Raw genomic sequence first — 21,536 nt, forward strand, 5'->3', positions numbered from 1 at the left:
CATAAGGCGATATTTAAAAGCCAGATTTGGATCTCTTAATTCCTGGTTGTGACCATGGCTTTGAAGTTATCTGTTTCAGACTCTTCAGAGGAACACAAATTACACTAAGAAGTAAAATGTATTGAGTTCAAAAGGACAATGTCCACAGAAATAGGCTGCAGTCTATGCCCATTTACTTGGGAGTCAGCCCCATTTAACTCAATAGGATTTACTTCTGAGTAACAAAGTATACGATTGCTCTGTAAGCCTCTGATGACAGACTAGTAAAAGATCTTTGGGTTGTTTCCAGTGTTAGTTCTGCTCAGAGTAGGCCCAACATAGTTCATTAATTTCAGTGGCTCTACTCTGAGTAAAATGCATTTATTTATTTATTTTATTAAATTTATATCCCGCCCTTCCTCCAAGGAGGAGACCAGGGCGGCAAACAAAAGCACTAAAAACACTCTGACACATCTTAAAAACAGACCTTAAAATATATTAAAACAGAACATCTTTAAAAACATGTTAAAACAAAATATCTTTAAAAACATATTTTTAAAAAAGCTTTTAAAAACATCTTAAAAAGTAATTCCAACACAGACACAGACTAGGATAAGGTCTACTTAAAAGGCTTGTTGAAAGAGGAATGTCTTCAGTAGACACTGAAAAGATAACAGATATGGTGCCTGTCTAATATTTAAGGGGAGGGAGTTCCAAAGGGTAAGTGCCACTACACAAAAGGTCCGTTTCCTATGTTGTGCGGAATGGACCTCCTAACAAGATGGTACAACTATCTGGGTTTAGAAACTATAGAGTGGTGTGCTTTGTTTCCTCATCTATGGATTGATCAAATTATATAGCAATCACTCTCATCAATCATTTTTAATATTGCGCACGTATGATTAGCACTGCAATTCTATACATGTCTATTCAAAAGTAAGCCCCATTGAGTTCAAGATTAAGGATTGTAGTCTTGATCTTGGTATTTTAGGAATCATCAGTCCAGTAAAAATTGACACGTCTTCTTCATCACATTCAGTTTATCATCTTCAGTACATATTCATGAAATATCACCTTGCTGAAATCATTGTTTGATAACTCTGAATATTTGTATTTTTATCCCAGTATATTGAGATGATTCCAAAGCTTTAGGCTGGAGGCGCTAGTGTTTTAAAGTCTTGCTTCAGCTGGTATATTTCCCTGGGATGAAGAGATGTGTGAATGACTCTTTGTAAATATGGATTGAAACAAGCCAGCTTCATAAACTATGGTATGAAGCTGGCTTGTTCTACTGACAATCGTTAACACTGATCACAGTTTGTCTGGGTTTAGATGGCCCAGCAAGCTATGGTTCATCTATAATGGAAATGAAAGCTTCCCATCTCCTTACAGGATGAGTATGATCTTGTGTGTGTGCATGTTTGTATGCTTGTACTTGGGACCATTTCTGATATGTCAAGAAATGGAACACAAATTTATTTCCAAAGAAGAACAGAATGTGAAAAGGCCCAAGAACACATATAAATGTGTGTGTTGAACTTGTGACTATTCCTTTTTGAAAACGTGAGTTGATTCTGTTTGGATGTATTTTCTATTGGTAAAACTGTATGGTTAAATATCTAAAACTTAGCTATATTGAGTCAGGAAAGGGTTAATAGACCAATAATAGGTTCTGGGGTGGAAAGCAAAAGTGGACTTGCTCTGAAATATTTTTTTAGAAATTCAGCGCAAGTTCATATTATGTCTTTGTTGTTATTTTAAACAAAATCCAGCAGCTGGCTAGAGGCATGCTGTCTCTTGTTTTCTGTACGTGCTAGGCAGGGACTCTTAGTTTGAAATATGTACATGAATCACCATTTGGGCTTAGATAGGGGGTGGAGAATTCCAGCGCTACAGCACAAACAGTTTTAACTGTCAGCTATTCTGCTACTTCGATTTGTCCACGTTCTTTATTAAAGGTTGATTTCAGGATTTCCACCTTGTTAATTCAACAGGGACCATTTTCTGACTGTAGGTAAGTATACAGTATTTCATTTGCCCTCAAAATGTATCTTTCTGTATGGAAACTTGATTCTAGTAACATAATTTATATTGGTTAAGTCAGTGTTTCAACTGTCTGGAGCTTTTGGTTAGAACCTAGAACACAAAAATGAGTGAGGTTTTTGGTGTCTTAAATACAGATTATATAATTAAGATGTGTAAAAATGTATTGTTGTAAAGTCTCAAAATTGGCATTTTTAAGAACTGGGAAAGTTCAGTGTGTGTAGTTATAAAGGTAGGCCATAAAGGCAGAATTGCAGATTTGGCATATAAAATATATTCTGGATTATTTTCTGTTTGAATGAAGTCCCTCTTCCATGTTTTTTGTAGGCCTCTGAATAGCTCTGCCAAGGAACAGCACAAGGCAGGTAGCAAACACTGTATACAGTCTCTCACGATCCTTTGTTAAAAGGTTATGGGAAGCTGTTGTAGTAGGTCTCCTATGAGCCATAAACAGTTTATAGATTTTTTACAGTCTCCAGGCAGCAGTCCTGACATGGTTTATCCTGGAACAGTGCTATCCCTTGAAAAATAATGGGAGTCAGTTATGCTGTTCCGGACTGACTGTTTTGTGTACTGCACCTTTTAATTTTTGTTTTAATTTTATTTTTTATTTTGTTTTTGACATAAAGATAAATAATTCCAGGAATTGTCATTATGTAATGTTGATTCCAATGTGCCATGAAGGGACACTACTTACTAAGAAGGGCAGTTTGCCCATTTCTCCAACTCCTTTACTGAAGAAAAAAACAATTTAACCCAATATTAAGCAGATCCCTTACCTTGCAACAATGAGGTTCATAATTAAAATGGTGCTGCTCCTAGAAAAGTTTCCTCCCACAGTTTATTTAAATGATTATATTTGTATCCTACTTTTCTGTCACTTGGACATAATCAAGCAAAACACATGCACACCGTCAACCACAATCAAAAACAAAACAAAACACATACACACAAAAGCCATAGTACCAAAAAAAGCCATATAATCATTTTAAAAAAAACACTAGTAGAAACATAGCAATTTGCAGTATCAGGGCATATTCAGTGGACCATATTCCTAAATGACTTCTGAAACAACAGGGTTTTCGTGATATATGGAGCACTTTTTTCAGGTGGGATTAAATCACATGTAGCAAATTCAGGCTGCACAGTTAAAGCTGATTTGGTGCTGTTGTGCAACAAACCTGCTCCCTCACAAAAGTGAACTTTTTCCAATAAGGAAAGGGGAAATGCACCAGAAAGTGGGATAGCAATTGCTTGATGCAATGTCATATAACCTCTCTGCAAATAAATCAGAATGCATAGTTTCATAATGAAAAGATTGCATTGTCTAATCTCCCTCAAAATTTGTGCAAACAAATCAGGATGACTGCTTAATAAACAAGATATCTGGAAGTGACATGGAAATTTTAGGTGTGACAGGGCCAAACAACATTCCTGGGGATGGGAATTCTGGAGCCTGGGAGCAATTGCTGAAAAGGCCTTATCTGGTATAGCCTCCTGCCTTATGCAGTTGGCGACGTGGCCCAGAGCTGGGCTTCAGATAAAGACATGAATGAACAGTCCATATTGGAGGATGCGTTCCTTCAGATATCTTGTGTCTCTGTCAATGAGGACAATATTTGTTGTTAAAATCTTCCTGTTTTAGGAACACCTGTTTAGCTATACCTACTCCTACTGACCATTTTATATTGTTATGGAAAGTGATTAGAGCATTGAACTAGGTCCCAGGAGACCCAGGTTCAAATTCCCCAATCAGCCATGAACCTCTTTTGGTGACCTTGAGCCAGACACTACCTCTTTTGGTTTAACCTGCCTCACAGGGTTGTTGCAAGGAGGGAGGGTTGTTGCAACATGGAAGGAGAGAATATGACAATATATTTACTGTCTTGATCAACTTGGATAAAAGAAGGGATATACATCAAATAAATAAATAGAGTAATTTTAATCAGTTGTGCCTAGTTCTTCTCTTGGCTTCTGTTGGTTCTATGGTGGATTTGACCCCTTTAATGATATGCTTAAATGGTTTAGTTAGTAGTGTTGTAGAATTGTGGGGTTGGGATGGATGATTTCTATGAGCTGCCTCCAAGCCTGTAATCCTGTATCTGGGACTTGGGATATGCAGTGGAAGAAACCTGCTGTATTGGTACAGCCAGTTTCTTTGGTTGATGGGTCTGTCAAGTGCCCCATTAACATATGTAAAGATTTTGGTCCAGTAAAGTCCTGTTGCTATGGGAACTCTTTCAGGAGATAGGCCTCCCCCCCTCACCTGGCTGATGGTCCCCTTGTCCTAGAGCCAAGAAGTTGTCTGTATTATGTTAGTCTGAGGTGAAGCTGGGAAGCTGAAAAGACACAGAGAGGCCTGTTCTCTATGCTCAGTCTCAAAGCTAAGGCTTTGGGGGACTCCCCTAGAACCCTGATAGGGAACCAAGATCTGTTAATGCTGAGAACCCTTCCATCTCACACTCAGGTTGTATATATGTGTAAATAACCCATATATCCCAAAGACACCACAGTCTTCACTGACTTTCATTCCAAGGAAGCCAAACTGTGCAGGAAGCCCAGGAAGCCTCTCACCGCCCAAAGATTGGGATGTGTGCAACAGTATATTAGTTGCTGGAGTGTGGGGTATAACTGCATAGTTTTGGTTAAAATATGAGTTGTACATTATATTACCCTTGCTAGTTATGTGCTTTGTATTGGTTATTAACAGAACTGGTGTTGTCTTAAGTATTGAAGTTATAGTTTATTTTGAATTTTATGACAGCATTTTTATTGTCAGATAATGTTTTATATTGTCTTTTGATATAATTGTATTTATTTTTGTATGCTTTTTCTTAGTTGCATTGGTCTTCCTTTTTGGAGGGAAAAGCAGGGCACAAATAATGAGGAGGAGGCTGTAGCGGGGACAGAGAATCAGGTCAAATTGGGCAAAGGTAGCTTGCCCTCAGAATAATATTGGGGGGCATAGATAGGGGGCTACAGTAGGAGTAAAGCTATGTTGTACACGCTCCTGCTCACACGGCGTCTGGATCCAAGCCCACATAGGCTACAGACACTTAAAATCAAACTAATGTGACTCCCATAACATGTGTAGATTTAAAAAAGAAAAGTTAACTATCTAGACAGAGTTTTTTTCTTTTTTAAATATATTTTCTTGTTTTAAGAGGTAACATAACATAAAGTGTCAAAAGTTAGTTTCTCAAATGATAGTCCAGGGACTAGCAACGGGCCTCATGGCTTGTACCCATGCCCTGCCTTTTTGTTGGGTCAATGGTGGCAGCCTGCCACATGCATAATGCATGGGCACACTTGTGAGTGGAGGGTGGACAGAGAGAGCGAGGCTGTAGTATGCAGAGTTGGAGGTGAGAGAGAAGCAAATCAAGAGAAGGAAAGAGAGGAAATGGATGTCAGAGAGGGTGATGGAAGGAAGAGAGAGAATGAAAAGGAGGGAGGTGAAAGGAACAGACGGAGGGAGAGAAAAATGTGAAGTGCCTAGGGCAGCTTCTATACCCTCTGGCCCCACCATTTTACTCTCACGTGAATGCATGTGCGTGCACATGCACACACACACTCCTTCCTTCATGTTGAGCCAGGAAGCCTCTGTTCCCTCCTCCTGAGGGGACAGAGGGAACATTGAAGGGAATTAAAAAGAGAGATAAAAGGTTAATATTTTAATAATAATAATAAAGTTGGGAATAGAGAGATAGAGGATAGAAGGGAAGCTCTTATGGAAGAAAGAAGTGAATGTAAAAGGAGCAGGCAGGACAGTTGAAAGAAACTGGCAATTTATTTAACAAAATTTATATATCTCTTGACTGTGGTTTTTTTTTTAAAAAAAACCTAAGCGGTTTGAGGGAGAATAGTATGCAAGTTAAATGTGAAAGGAAAAGGGGAGAAGAAATGACTGGAGTTGAGTAAAACTACTTTGAGAGATAGATGGAGAGAAGAATATAATATAAAAAAGCCTACACTAAACAGATAGCCAGGATCAGGCATGCTCAAGCTGCAGAATTCTCCTTCCAAATGCAGCTTCTGTATCAGAGGCTGATGTGGAGCATTTCTGGAAGATTACTGGAGGATGGAATACAAGGGACTGTGGTGGAAAGGAACGGGAGACCTTGGATCATGGGTGGAAGTTCCTGTTAGGGTTGTTAGGTCTCCAGCTTTTGCCTGGAGACTCCGGTTTTTGGGGGGTCCTCTCCAGGTCTCCAGTGAGTAATCTTAATCTCTGGACTCTTAGCTTTCATTTTAAAAAAGATTAAGTTCTTGTTCAAAAGATATAATGTCAAGATATCAGCCCCTCCTGCCACTTCTGTTGGTACTGGCTGCTCTAATCCCTGCACTTTCAGGTATTTAGCCAGTAAGTGAAGTCAGGGTTGTGATTGACAGTAGCAATAGCTAAACCCCATTTCAGGTTCTGAGAACAGTTTCCTTTTCCTGCTTGTCTCCCAACAGGTATTCAGTAAATATATAACTTTCTCTGTACAGGATTGGGATTTACTTCTGAGTAAACACGTACAGGATTGCACTACAAAGAGTTCACAGCAGGATCTTGGTAGGCATGAAAGTGTACATGCAGGGTTTTTTAAATTACTTGTAAAAATGGCGTATGATACTTTTTATCTTTCAAATCATTTTTGAACAGAAGTTTTTAAAGGCGTACATGCTGCAGTGTTATACTTTTCTAATTAAGGAGTCAAACAAGTTTAAATTTTACTGGAAGAGGGCAGTTTATTTGTCTTAATCATAACCTGTTTTGAAAACCTTCCCAATATGAAGTTTTTCTGGGAGTAAAGCTGCATGCCTGGGAGTTAACCCCAGTGAATTCAGCAGGACTTACTTTTGAGTAGACGTGGTTAGGATTGTGCTGAAAATCAGTGGGACTTTTGAGTTAACATATAAAAGGATTGTGTTGTAAATCGTTCTCTCCCCATCCGATCCTTTTTTTAAGCAGTTAGGCATGGCTTACTTAGGTGTCATTGCTTTTATTTGGCTGGAAACTTTTTTTTTTAATCTGCAATGGCCAACTGGTTTTGAAAATAAACTATTATATGGGGTGTATGTATTTTTACATCTCCAGTGTGTGTGTGTATGGAATATTTCCAACAACCCTGTGAGGTAGGGTTGGAAACCAAGACAGCTCACAACAAGAAATAAAGTCATTTAAAGTCTAATAACCATAAAGCAAGTATAAAACAGTTGCAAAACAGCTTAAAGTGTTTGGGTGAGTGAAGTTCCTCATCACTTGAGGTTGCAGTCTGTACGCTTCCCTGTTTGAGTAAGCCCCACTGAATACATTGGGACTTGCTTCTGAGTAAACATGCATAGGATTGCACTATAAATATATTTACAGGTTGTGTAAATAGTAAACATCTTTGACATTCATGCTTATATAAATATTTCTTCTTACTATGTCTTGATATGTATCTGATTTCACACTATGGATGTAAATTATTATTTCCTTTACATTTTAAGTGTGCCCTTCTTCCTTGGGGTGTTCATGGTCTCCTTCTGTTCTTTTCACCCTAAGGGGCAGATTAGACTGAGTGATAGCCCATGGTCACCCAGTAAACTTTGTAGCTTATTTCCATTGTAAAATTTAATTAAAATGATTTATACGTAGGTACAGTTTATGAAGTAATGCAGATCTACACCATACATTTAAAGCACATCCAACTCACATTTAAAGCACATGACTTCCCCCAAAGAATCCTGGGAAATGTTGTTTCCCCCTCACAGTTATAGTTCCCACCACCCTTAACAAACTACAGTTCCCAGGATTCTGTGGTGGGATTCATGTGCTTCAAATGTGTGTTGAATGTGCTTTAAATGAATGGTGTGGATCTGCTGTACATTCATTAGTGAGTTGAAAAGAACAATAAAAAAATACATTTTAAACAGGGCTGTAGCTCAGTGGTAGGGCACATGCTTTGTGTGTAAAGGTCCAAAATTCAATCTCTGGAAGAGACTATTGCCTGGAATCCTGGAGAGCCAATGCTAGTCCATGTCATCAGTACTGAGCTAGATGGTACCAAATGGTCTGACCCGATACAATTTAGGAAACAGACTAAAGGGCCACAATTCAATTCAATTTATTGTATGGTCACAGACCCGATAAGACAAATCATCAGATAAAAGAAAACAGTCTATAAAACGTTTAAAATATACAATGAAATATAAGTATAAATATAACTTTAAAATGGAACATTACAGTTTGAAAGAGAGGGCCATCTTACGTATTCTTTGAACTGAAAAAAGGAACTTAGCTACTAGCTTTGTGGTCAACTTGTTGGTATCAGCCAAAAGATGTTTCGAACACCAGTCCAAAGACCTACCAGGAAAATTTTCCATAATAGGACCAAGGAATCTAGTACGTTCTTCCCTATAGAAGTTGCAAACAAAAAAGACATGAGCCAGAGAGTCAACATCTGTATTACTACAGGAGCATAACCGATTTTCATAAGGCACACCTTGATAACGTCCTTCTAGTATTGCTGAAGATACTTAAATCTGGCTCTGGAAAAAGCATGTCGGTATTTTGGGATGGTCAAATTATCCAGATATATAGTGTGTTTAGTGTGTCAAAGCTCAGATCTAAATACAAAGGTGAACAGGTCTTACAAGCATTTGACATAGAGTATTGGAAATCAATGTCCTTAATCTGTTTTTCTATAACCAATTTTACCGTCTTAAACTCTTGTGTGTAAAGAAGGTCCATAGAGAAACCTAACAGATGCAGTTTAGCAAGAAAAGTTTTAGACCATGAGCTAATAAAAAACATCTTTCCGGAGAAGGTTTAAGTAACCTAGGGAAAGCCAGCATAAACCACTTTAAGCCAATATCTAAAGGCTAGGGACCAAGCAGTAATTTCAGTCGATGTGAGCCCGGCCTCAGGTCGGAGGCCTGCAGCAGAAACACACCTTGGCATTCCAAAAATAGATTTAAAAAGTTTGAAAGGACATTTTTCACATTTGAATGAAATCCTTGAACTCCATACAGCAACTGAGACAGGATCTTGGACTTAAATACCTGGATAGCAGCGGGTATATATTGGCCTCCCTTAACGTAAAAAAACTGAAGAATGTCCTTTGTGTTGTTCTGTGCTGTCTGGACGGCAGACCGTATATGGGTAGCCCAAGAAAGTGTGGAATAAAAAATAATACCCAAATATCTGAACTGCTTGACTTGGTCTATACACTGTCCATTGACTATCCACTTTTTCACTGATGTACGCCGAGAGAAGACCATAATTTTTGTTTTACTAAAATTAATGGTAAGTAGGTTGTCTTTGCAATAAGTCATAAAAGCACGAAGTAGGCGTTTAAGGACTATTTTTGACAAAGACATAAGAACGGCATCATCAGCGTATAACAGTAATGGGCATTTGGTCTCAGCCACTTTAGGTGGATGAAAATCTGCAGCTAAACAATCTCTGCTCAAATAATTTAAATAAAGATTGAATAACGTGGGGGCTAGTATGCAGCCCTGCCAAACCCCTTTGGTGGCAGGAATAGATTTTGTCAGACTTCCATCTACTCCACATCTTACATGGAGCGTTGTACGCTGATAGACATTTAATGAGATAAAGCAGTCTCTTATCCATAGAAGAATGGGATAGCTTAACCCATAATTTGTCTCTTGGGATATAGTCAAAGGCAGATTTCAGATCTATAAAGGCAACAAACAGGCAATTTCCAAAAGAAGTCATATATTTCTCTGCTAGATGGTTTAGCACTATACAGTGGTCAATCGTAGATCTGTCCTTTCTGAAGCCTGCCTGTTCCTTGCCCAAAATGTTTTCATCCTCTAACCAGGAGACCAATCTTGTATTTAAATAGCTGGCATACAGCTTTCCCACTACTGACAATAAGCTAATAGGTCTATAGTTTGAGGGGTCATCTCTGTCCCCTTTCTTAAAGACTGGTATCACAATGGCCTCAAGCCTAGCTAAAGGAAATTTGCCAGAATTATTAATCCGTGTAAATAGATTTGCCAATAGGGGGGCCCACCAATCTATATGAACCTTCAACATTTCAGGGGGTATAGCATCAATTCCTGGTGCCTTACCATACTTAACTAATCAGAGACTTTATCTCAGATTTGACAGGAGGCCAAGGTGGAAGAACATTTCGATCTATAGTGGGAAAGCTGTTCGATGGATACTCTTTTATGTCTGCGAACAATTCAGAAAAGTGGTGTTCCCAAATATCAACGGGGATGTTACAACAAACTGAGCTTGAGGAACCGAAAGCATCAGTGACTAGTGACCACAAAAGTTTTAAATTGCTATTTATACAGGAATCTATCAGAGCCTTCCACCCGTTTTGAACTGCTTGTCTCTTTTTATTAGCTAGAAGTTGTTTATACTTTTTAAAAATTGTATAATATTCTTGGGGTAAAACATTGGAATTTTCCTTTCTATATTGATTATATACCGTTCTCAATTGCCTCTTAACTACATAACATTCCTTGTCAAACCATCTAGGAGCACTCTGTTTCACTGAAGGTCTTAAAGTAGGTGTTTTTGACTTTAGGACCATATTCAGGGCTGAAATCAATGATGAATAATCGTTTAGAGCAGAGGTAACTCCAATAGCTCCTGAAATGCAAGTTTTTAAATCTTTCCCCGAGAAGAGCCAAGAAAACAGACAACCTTGTTCAAAACCTCTTCTGACCAGTAAATCCTCTTATGTCTAAAGCTAAGAGATTTATCTTGATACTGAAATTTATCGTCCAAATGGGTTACAACAGATAATAACAAAATAAAATTAAGAGGTAAATGGTCACTGTCAAGCCTATCACCTACTGTAAAATTAGTAATCCAGTTAGATAAGGATTGAGAAATCAGTACATAATCAACCACACTGCTTCCATGCCCAGAAACATAAGCGAATTCTGCACAGTTGTCAAAATGTTTATGTCCATTCAAAATCAAAAGATCAAGGTGACCCACCATTTGTGTCAGGCATATTCCACCATAATTCACACCCAAGGGCCACAGTGACGCTGAAATTTATTTATGTATTTTATTTACAACATTTATATACTGCTTTATTGTAAAAAAAAACCTCAAAATGGTTTGTAGAACGAATTAAAACAATAAAATTATTGGCAAAAACAGTTAAAGACAGGTATTTAAAAACATTCAAAATAATAAACAGATAAAAAACATAATAGCTTCTACATGCCTGGGTAAGCTTGCCTAAACAAAAATGTTTTTAGCAGGTGCCAAAATGAGTACAATGAAGGTGCCTAATGTCAATAGGCAGGGAGTTCCAAAGCGTCGGTACTGCCACACTAAAGGATCAATTTCTTATAAGAGCAGAACAAGTACTATGTGGAACCCGTAACATGGAAAGCACACCTTGAACTTGGCCTGGTAGCAAATTGATAACCAGTGCAGATTTCAGAGCAGAGGTATTATATGCTGATAGGGTCTCACTCGTGTCAGCAATCGTGCCACAGCATTCTGCACTAACTGCAGTCCCCGGGTCAGGTTGTGCTGCATGGGGATTTTTGTGACTTTGGCTCACTGGTTGCCAGGAGTTTTTTTAGTTTTAATTAGGAACCCTGGCTGGTTGTGGGATGCTGCATTTTTTGTCTTACTCACAGGAATCGTTTTGTGGTTGATATGGTATTGCATTTAGGAAATATCACTGTCTTTTTCTTTTTCTATTTGCATTTCAGTTACCTCTGACCTTACTTCCTTACATCCATAGAAGCAACAACAGTGGTTCCATGTGGTCAGCTCAACCCCTTTAAATCCACTGATCATGTACCTTGTTATTTGCATGATGGCTAGTTTCTTGCCCAATAGTGGTAAAAGAGAATTCACATACTGGGAAATTTGGCTTCAATTACTGTTGTTCCCAGTCTACTGCCTGTGTAGGTAGACCAAACCATGTATGCCTTCTCTCTGTCAATTATTACTCATTGGAATTGGGTTGGCTGTCAAAGTGAGTTTATAAGAGCCCACAGAGTAGGCAGGAAAGAGTAGGGAATCTTTTAAACTCCTACTCATTTCTCAAACCTCTTTTTGCAGTGAAGGTTCAAGTCTGTAAAGAAGTTTGGAGCAGCCATGTTCAAGGCAGGCAGGGTAGGATTACCAGATGACTGGTTTTCAGCTGGATACTCTGGCTTTTGGGTGTCCTCTCTGGGTCTCTGGGTGAGTCATCTTAATCTCCGGACTCTCAGCTTTCATTAAAAAAATAATAATCAAGTTTCTAGGTGGTCTGTTTCTTGAGATACACACCAAAACGTCAGCTGCCACGCCCCCTGCAATTTATATGAAATGATCTCTTTGCTGGCTGCTCTAACCCCACACTTTCAGGTTTGCAGCCAGTAAGTGAAGTCAGGGTTGTGATTGACAAGGGATTTCTGCGCCTCCAGGCAGTCCTTAGACTCCATTGCAAAGGTAGAAAATGATTGTTTTTTCCTGTTTATCTGAAAATCTCATAAACTGAGTAAGTATCAAGTCTTTTTTTCTCTTGTGTTCACAAGTCAAACAAGTTTAAATTTTCCAGGGCTATTGAAGATGGCAGTGAATTCAATGTATTCAATGTATTCAATAGGGCTTACTATAGGCTTACTATAGACATGGTTAGGATTGTGCTGTAAATTAATGGGACTTTTGAGTGAACATAGTAAAGAACTGTGTTTGTGTTGTAAATCTTTCTCTTCCTTTCCAATTCTATTTTTTAAAGCAATTAGGCAAGGTTTACATAGATCTCACTGCTTTTATTATGTAGGAAACTAATACTGATTTTTTTAAAATGTTCTGCAATGACCAACTCATTTGGACAAAAAATTATTATATGGTGTCTATGTATTTTTACATTTCGTGTGTGTGTGTGTGTGTGTGTGTGTGTGTGTGTGTGTGTGTGTGTGTGTGTGGTCTTCCCAGCAACCCTGTGAGGTAGGATTGCTGACTGGAAACCAAGGCAGCCCACAAGAAATAAATCCCTTTAAAATTCAATAACCATAAAAACAAGTATAAACAGTTGGAAAACAGCTTAAAGTGGCATGATTCTGAATTTTGGGTTGGGTGAGTGTACCTTATCACTTGAGGCTGCAGTTCTGTGCACGCTTCCCAGTTTGAGTAAGCCCCACAGAATACTTTGGGACTTGCTGAGTAAACAAACATAGGATTGCACTACAAATACCTTTACAGGTTGTGTAAATAATAAACATCTTTGACAGTCATGCTTATATAAATATTTCTTCATTTAAAGCACGTGTCAGGAGGGGAGCTCAGGGGGGGGCGGAGTTGGTGCATGCGCCAGGACATTTCCCAACGGCTCTGTTGGGGTGTCTGGAGGTGGAGCAAGGTCTTCTTCGGCGGGAGAACTGTCCATGGGAACTGGCACAGTGTCAACCACACCCCTCCCTCATTGTCCTCGAAAATCTCAACACCCTCTGATTCTTCCCCTTGCCCTAGCTGAGGGAGCGGAAGCTCATCCAGCCCCCCCCCTTGATCCCCCTGAGGGAGCTGGGGCTCGACACCATATTAAAATTAGTCAGAGGAACACTCCTGTCACTCTTTGCTGGATATCAAAACATTGTTAAGAGAATTATAAATCCACCTCACAGAAGTTAGTCTTAGTGAGTTAGTCTGGCAACATACAGGCCTGGTTCAGACAATCTGTCCAGGCTTCATAAACCTGGCTTATTTTTCTGGTTTGTTAACCAACATTAAGCAAGACTAGCATTAATCAACATTAAGCAAAATTCCCTTAGTGTGGACCTTGGACCAGTCACTGCCTCCCAGTGCAGCCTACCTCGCAGGATTGTTGTGAAGATAACAATACAAAAATAGAGGAACAGAAACATGAACTTGGAGGAAAGCCAGGATATAAATGCAACAATCATTAATTAATGGTGCTAGGAGGAAGGGAGAGAAATTTGCTAGAAAATATTTCACCTCCCACTGTTTTATCTTGTGCAAACTGAGACCCTCCTCATGTCCACTAGAGACTTTTCTACAGAATAGTCAGTAACATTATAGTAAGGCCTCCTGCTGGGAGAAAGGGCAGGATATAAATCAAATAATAAAAATAAATAAATATTCCACAATTGTTTTTGGAGTCTTTTTAGTGTAAACTATGCAAACTGTTGCTGTGCTTCACATATTCACAGAAACAGAAGCAAAGGAAAATTTACTATAAGAAACTTCACTAAAATTGCAAGTAAATCAAACATATTTAAAGTGAATACATTAACTGTCTTAATATTGTTGTTTCCTCCCTGCTGAAACAAGATCAGCACCGCACATGTCTTATTTCTGTTGCTTGGGCTGATTGCAGGTGTTGCCCCCACTCACCATATCCTTAGAGGCACATTACCTAATTCTTCCAAGCTACACAGGAAGTGCATTGGACTGTGAAAGACCAACCCAGATTGTGTTTGCATTTTTACAAATTTGTAGGGCAGTACAATATCTCAGAGAGGAGGTCAGGTCTCCTGCTCCCCTGGTGCATTCACTATAGGTGCCCAATTTCTCTGTTTTTTAAAGTTTGATAGAAATATCCATTGGCTATAGGTACGTTCCTAACAGCAAGGGTTTTTTTTGCATATTAGTGAATAAAATATATAAACCATTAACCCAATGGCAGCCTCCCAATTAGTGTATGTTGGCAGAATACACACTTGCAACGATCTCAACACATGACAGTGTATGCAGATTTTATTTTTTACATCAGTGCACATCTATCTAAGAAATATTAATGTGTGAAGTGACTCCCATCGTTACCTGCTCCAAGTCTTGGTGAACAGGGTGGGCTAAAATGCCAAACAAAAAGAAATACATTTTAACAGGGGAAAAGGCTACCATAGGAATGAGAGCCAGTGTTGTATAATAGTTAGAGTTTTGGACTAGTACTGTGGAAACCAGAGGTTGAAGCTCCCTGGGTGACCTTGGAACACAGCAGCCTAACCTTCCTCTCAGGGCTGTTGTGAGGATAAAATGGGGAGGGGGGGAAAGAATCAAGTAAGTGATTGGGAGCTCCTTGGAAGATGGCTGCGATAGAAATGTAATTAAAAAGCAAGGGTGATGGCTGGAATGATCTAAATGTTCCTTATTAATAATAATATTTTATTCTTTTGTATATTCATTTATATAACACTTTTTGAGTGATCAAAGAGCTTCACATCTCTCTCAGCCCAATTCTATAAATATTTATTCAGAATAAGTGCCACTGAATTCAGTGGGGCTTACTCCCAGGTAAGTGTGCCTCAATAATCCTTATACTAGGGGTGAAGAACCTGGTGCTCTCAAGATGTTGTTGGACTAAAACTTCCATCATCCCTGATCTCTGGCCATGCTGGCTGGGTCTGATGGGACTTTGATGTGGCCCACTCTCTAGGCTCCATTAGGCTGAGAGGTTTCTTTCAGATGTAAGCCCCATTACCATCTCTTACTTACAGGACCTTTCTCCAGATGGGCAGTCACTTTGAATTACGGATGCCCCAAAGGAGTATTAATCATGCCACTGGAATGGAACGATCAAGCAATCAAGAATTTTGTCAGCTGACCGAAAACGTAACTCCTACAGTCCACAATTTGGGAGAAAGTAGCCAGAAACAGGGCAGCCAAACCACTAATATTTCTCCACTATGCAGAAATCATGGTAAAGACAAGAAGTGTTTCCTTTAGAATGTGCAACACACAACCCAGTCTGGTTGATCTGTTTTTAGATCAAATTACACACTATACTAGAGGTCCCAAAACTGTGGTCCGTGGACCACCAGAGGGCCACAGACTTCATTCAGGTGGTCCATGGCATGTCTGTATTAAATATTCATATTGATTTTTAATTATACTTTGATTCCTTCTTTTATTTCTTGTATTCCAAATTGAGTTCTATGGATACAATACAAATACAATTAAAATTCATACAGCACCTAGTACTGTGCATTACAATTGCTACAACAGGCAGAGAAATAATGAAGTAGTCCTTCAAGACCATCAGCAATTTTCAAGCGGTCATGGGGAAAACAATGTTTGGGAACCACTGTGTTATTTTAAATGCATTTTGAGCTTTGCATTATCGTTATCATTATTATCATTATCATTAAAATAGTAGTTCTGGGGATCAGAATCAGGACCACAACACATGAGAAGTTAAACCCTTTTCTCCCACGCCACAGTCCTAATTAAAATCACCCCACCCCACCCTCACGAGCTGTTATTTGCTAAAGGAGGAAACAGCCTCTTCCCATATCAAATGGTAGAGTTGAGGAAGGAAATGGGATTTTAATTGGGATTGCTAGATGGGAGGAAAGGGTTAAAAAAACTTCTCTCCCCCCTCCCACATTCCAGATCCTGATCAGATTTAAAATTTTAAAAAGAATCAGACTGTGAATGTCCATTGCTCATGTAGCCAACAGCACCAGCGATAGCCAAGCAGGCTAGGGAACCCCAAGGTTTTGAGGGACATGAAGATTTGCAAAAATACACAATCTTTTTCTTTTGGGGGAGGAACCCTCCTACCCTACTTACAAAAAAAAGTCCAATGAAGACAGTGTGCTCACGGGCCATAGAATGCTGACTGAGGCTGCGTATGCACCATACCTTTACATTTAAAGCACATGGCTTCCCCCAAAGGACTCTGGGAATTGTAGTTTACCCCCTCATAGTACAATTCCAACGCCCACACCAAACTACAGTTCCCAGGATCTTTTGGGGGAAGTCAAGTTCTTTCAAAGTAGGATGTCTGTATGGAGCCTGACTGTTGGAAGGAGCAACAGAGTGGAGTACCATCAAGGAGGGCATGGCTGATTGACTGTAACAGTGAACCATAGCACTCCCCACTCAGAGGTCTGTTGCAGATCCCACTCCTTAAAGTGAATGTGTCTCATAATGCCAGCAATATGCAAACTTGGACATCCCAATAGATGCACATGTATGATCTGGTTGTTCATACATGGCTAATTTGTGTGTCATCAGCTGCTGTTTACTGATATGCCAGGGTGTTTTGATAATCTACTAAATCAATAGTGCATCTTCTCTTCACATTGTATTGTTACCTATTGGGTTATTAACCTTTTATTATATGTCAAGTTTTTAATGAATCATTGCATTTACTCAATTGCTGCTTGCACCTGCTATGTCTAGATGCAGAACTCAGATATGCTTCTCACCCAGCAAGCCCTCAGTGTTCTAATGCTCTTGAAGATACCAAAAGCATTTTCTTCCAAATGGGGAGCAAAAGAAATCTAGACTATTATGCTACTACACAAGAGCAATTTGGAAACAGCTGTAACAACTTAAACAACAGTCCACAAGTCCAAGCATCAGAGAAAGTGACTCTTGTCGTAGATGGCACTAAATTTGTTGTAAATCCCCAGATTTTCACAGCTCATCCTGATACAATGTTGGGAAGGTAAGTGGCTTCACTACCTCTTCAAAACTTACAGACTACTTCTCAAATGTAAACAGAGAGTATAGTCACTGATGCCAAGATTGGTGTGTATCTTACAATCTGAACAGGGTTGGGATGCTTTCTCATTTTGGAACACCTTCCAGTTTTAGAATACTGTCCTAATTGTTTGGGTATGACCAAGTACTTAGAAATCCCACTGGAATTTGAAAGTGTCATTCCCATTAACTTGGAAATGCATTCCATTTAAATCAGTTCACTCTGAGTAAATGTGGTTAGGGTAATGGACCAGAATTAAGGTCATACTGAAGATGTTCATGGTGTGCCAGCCTTCTGAGAACATCTCACAGATTCTGAAGTGAATGCCACTGGTCTAGATAGGAGAAATCTTAGAACAGGGATAGGGAACCTATGGCCCTCCAGATGTTGTTGGATTATGACTCATCAGTCCTAGCCAACTTATGGGAGTTGTAGTCCAGCAATATCTGGAGGACCACAGGCTCCCCATCCCTGTCTTAGGGTCTAACTAGAAGTGACATTTAAGTATGTGATTCAAAAACATGCTTAGACTGACCACATCATTTGGTTTACAAAAGCAGCCACAAAGAGAGAGATTGTGATTTAACCCTTTTACAGCTCTCTCCTCCCCACCCCACCCTCTGGAAGCTGCTGCTTGTCCCAGTGCTGTTGCTTTTTGGGTAGAGACACAATTAATGTGTCTCCACCTCTCTTTTCTGAAAACGGGCACACAATGCTAGTCAAACCCCACCCCTTTTTACTGTAAAACCTGGTGGGATCAGCTTGAGTGTTTGTTTTTAATTTGCTTCAAAGAGATTTTGCAACTGATCAGCAGATCAACCTATTCCCCCTCCAGGTGTGGCCAATGGAAATGCTTTGCTGTAGGCCACTCGTATGCTCGCAGCCTTTGTTTCTTTTAATGGAGCAAATAGCAGCTTGTAGGGGCAATTTTCATCAGGATGTTAACTCTCCCTTCCTCCATATCAAAATCCTGATCTGGATTCCTTCCCTCCTCTAGGCCCCCCGTGGCCACTTTTTTTTGTAAAAAGACATTTTCAAATCACTTAAAATCATGTCTAGTGATCAGATCCAGGTTTTATATCATGGTTTGAAAGCAGAATGTACATCACAATTTCTTGGTTTGGAAATAAGGATGTAAGTGCTGAACCTGGGCACATGAAGGCAAAAGCAAGGCGGAAGTGTGCGGGCACCTGTCTCGTGCTCTGGCTGATAAGCCGTGGTTTCATGGACTGAGAACATGACATCTGAACTGGCCCTTTGAGAACTGCATGCTCTTTTCCCAGCTGTTTAAGATGCCATCCATCTCCTCACCAACTGCTGCTCCATAACTGCTGCATCCCCAAAGAATGACTCGCCATGATTTAGATTATTCTCTCTTTAGATGGTTTTAGCATGATCTACTTACTTCAGTGAACCAACTGGCCTTTGGGGACAGACATCTTAAACCCATGTATGGATTACCTTGCTACCTTTCAGAATGTTTGGACCAGGACGAGAATATAACTTCACTCGGCCAAATGAGAAGGGTGAATATGAGATTGCAGAAGGAATCAGCTCCACTGTTTTCCGGACTGTACTGGTGAGGAAGTTGCCAGAGTTGCAGAAGTAGGGCTGTTCCTCCAGTTTGTAAAGTTCCTATTCCTGGCTTCAAATTCAAAGGAACTTTGAGCTTCTCATGTATTTTCCATTTCATTTATAGATCCGTTTCTTTTTCGTTGCCTTCCCATTTCCTACTTGTAAGACAGCACATATCATATCATGTTGTGAATAACTCTTTCTAATTTTTCCCATATAACCAATAGTGTTTCTCCTTCTGCATACATGTGTAAGTATGCAGTGCTGGCTCCCAATTTTGGGAAGTCCTTGGACAAGACACCCTCAATAGGCACCCCCTTCCTTAGTCAGTCTAGAACAGCCTTTCCCAACTAGTGGGCCACCAGGTGTTGTTGGACCACAACTCCCATCAGCCTCAGCCAGCATTGCCAATGGTCAGGAAAGATGGGAATTGTGGTCCAACAACATCTGGTGGCCCACTAGTTGGGAAATGCTGGTCTAGAACCTCACTGCCATTAATGGCAGCTGCTGCTGCTCCTTTGCCTCCTCACTGCTTGCTTGCCAGACAAAGCCAATAAGCAAAGAGGCAGTGGCAACTCCTCCACAGTGTTGTTGTTGCTTGCCCATTCCCTCGTCTGGGCCAGTGAAAGAGGCAGGTGAATAAGCAGGTTGCAGTGGTGAGGAGGAGAAGCAGATCCAGAGGACTATCATCAATGGGCCCTCTGCTGGGATGGGAATCCTTGGCAGCTGCCCAACAATGCCGACCCTTGATGCCAACTCCTGATGCTGGGCCCTGAGTGTAATGGTAGAATATGACACTAATTCATAATGTTGAGTTTTTAAAATGAATGATTTAAGGGCACATTAGGCTGTTCGTAGTGTTAAAGCTAAGCAAGTGCCTCGTCAATGACCAGTTGGGAGGCTGACAGGGAGCCCTGAGTACACCACTCAAAGCTTTTTGAAGGAGGAACAGGATACCAGTGAAATAAGTAAGTACAACAATAATGAAAATCATTGTGCTTTACTTTCAGGATTATTACAAAACTGGAATTATTAACTGTCCCGATGGGATTTCTATTCCTGATCTCAGAGACACATGTGACTACCTTTGCATCAACTTTGACTTTAACACAATCAAATGTCAAGATTTAAGTAAGTGGCTGAAACTTAAAAGAAGAGACATGTAAATGCTCTATATGTCGAGGCCACTCTGTTCTCAAACCTGCTTGTACATAGGAAGCTCTGTTGGTCCACCTTGCTTAGTATCGTCTGCAGTGACTGGCAGCAGCTTCTTCCGTTTCAGACAGGAGCCTCTCCCAGCCCTACCTGGAGATCCCAGGGACTGAACCTGGGACCTTCTGCATGCAAGGCAGATGCTCTACCTAAGGCTGTAAGGGTGGCATTTGAGATTTAGGGAGCTAGGTCTATAATTTTCTCTTCCAACTGTATGCAAAGGACTCACATATGACTTATTTCCTGTTAGGTGCATTGCTACATGAATTGTCTAATGATGGGGCTCACAAGCAGTTTGATTGCTATCTGGAAGAGCTGATCCTCCCTATAATGGTGGGCAGTGCCAAGAAAGGAGAACGTGAGTGTCACATTGTGGTACTAACAGATGAAGACATAGTAGACTGGGACGAAGACTATCCACCTCCAATGGGAGAAGAATACTCACAAAGTAAGCAATCTGCATTTTTAAAGTAATAAATAACAATTTCTAGAAAATTGTTTTAAAAGTCAAATTATACCATGTGGTATACATAGTGCATACAGCAGTGGAGGCTCATCCACTAGGGTGAATGGGGCACTGCCCACCAACCTCATTGTGTCCTCAACCAGCCCCACCTGCTTGCCCTCTTACAACCAGTCCTAGCTGTCAGCTTCCTCCTCCTCAGTCTTAGTGTTGCCCTTGCAGAACTTGGCAGAAAGGAGGATGAGGACAAAACTAGAATTAGATGGCCTTGCTGTCATTGGCTCAGGATCCACCTACTGTTGGGCTCCCTGCCTTCTGCCCCACTATTCTCAATGGCACCAGCCACTCCTGGGACACAGGATTAGCAAAGACTGGAAAAATAAATAAAGATAACATCAGAAAGGGTATCACTTATAACAACCAAAAGAAAAGGTTAACTTTTTAATCTATGTAACATTTAATACTGCTTGTCTCACATTTTCAACAGGTCTTATTATGTTCCAGTATTCCCGTTCCGTGCCCGGTACTTCCGGGCAAAGGGGCGAGTTTGTGGCCACAGCCGAAGCTCAGGCTGCCATCGGGTGTGCACGCAGCGCGCCGGCGCGCCATCGTGACACACAGGAAGGAGGCGGGACGGCTGAAGGCCATTTAAGGCCGCTCTGCCAGCCTCCCGCCCTCCTTTGAATTTTGGCGGCTGAGGCTTTGTGGCGGCGGCTGCTGCGCGGCGCAGGGGGCCTCCCGGCGCGGGCGAGGCCTTCCGGCCGCGGCGGGGCCTTTGGTGAGCCGGCCTTTGGCGGCTGAGGCTTTGTGGCGGCGGCTGCTGCGTGGCGCGGGGAGCCTCCCGGCGC

General features: G+C 40.5%; 1 protein-coding gene across 7 annotated transcripts in view; it reads left to right on the forward strand.

Annotated features, from left to right (window-relative positions):
- KCTD20 (potassium channel tetramerization domain containing 20) overlaps positions 1-21,536 on the forward strand; it is a 57,879-nt gene that overhangs the window by 26,782 nt on the left and 9,561 nt on the right. For 3 of the 7 annotated variants that reach the window (XM_061632432.1, XM_061632437.1, XM_061632435.1), the window contains 5 exons: positions 15,445-15,647; positions 17,135-17,402; positions 18,915-19,017; positions 20,024-20,144; positions 20,476-20,673. In XM_061632432.1, the coding sequence (XP_061488416.1) occupies positions 15,445-15,647; positions 17,135-17,402; positions 18,915-19,017; positions 20,024-20,144; positions 20,476-20,673 (893 nt within the window). Of the gene's footprint in view, positions 1-1,822; positions 1,994-11,709; positions 11,908-11,951; positions 12,188-15,444; positions 15,648-17,134; positions 17,403-18,914; positions 19,018-20,023; positions 20,145-20,475; positions 20,674-21,536 lie in introns of those variants that run through there. The other 4 variants (XM_061632434.1, XM_061632433.1, XM_061632431.1 and 1 more) reach the window with 4 other exon arrangements.

The sequence above is a fragment of the Rhineura floridana genome, chromosome 6, assembly GCF_030035675.1.
Source record: "Rhineura floridana isolate rRhiFlo1 chromosome 6, rRhiFlo1.hap2, whole genome shotgun sequence".
Taxonomy (NCBI): domain Eukaryota; kingdom Metazoa; phylum Chordata; class Lepidosauria; order Squamata; family Rhineuridae; genus Rhineura; species Rhineura floridana.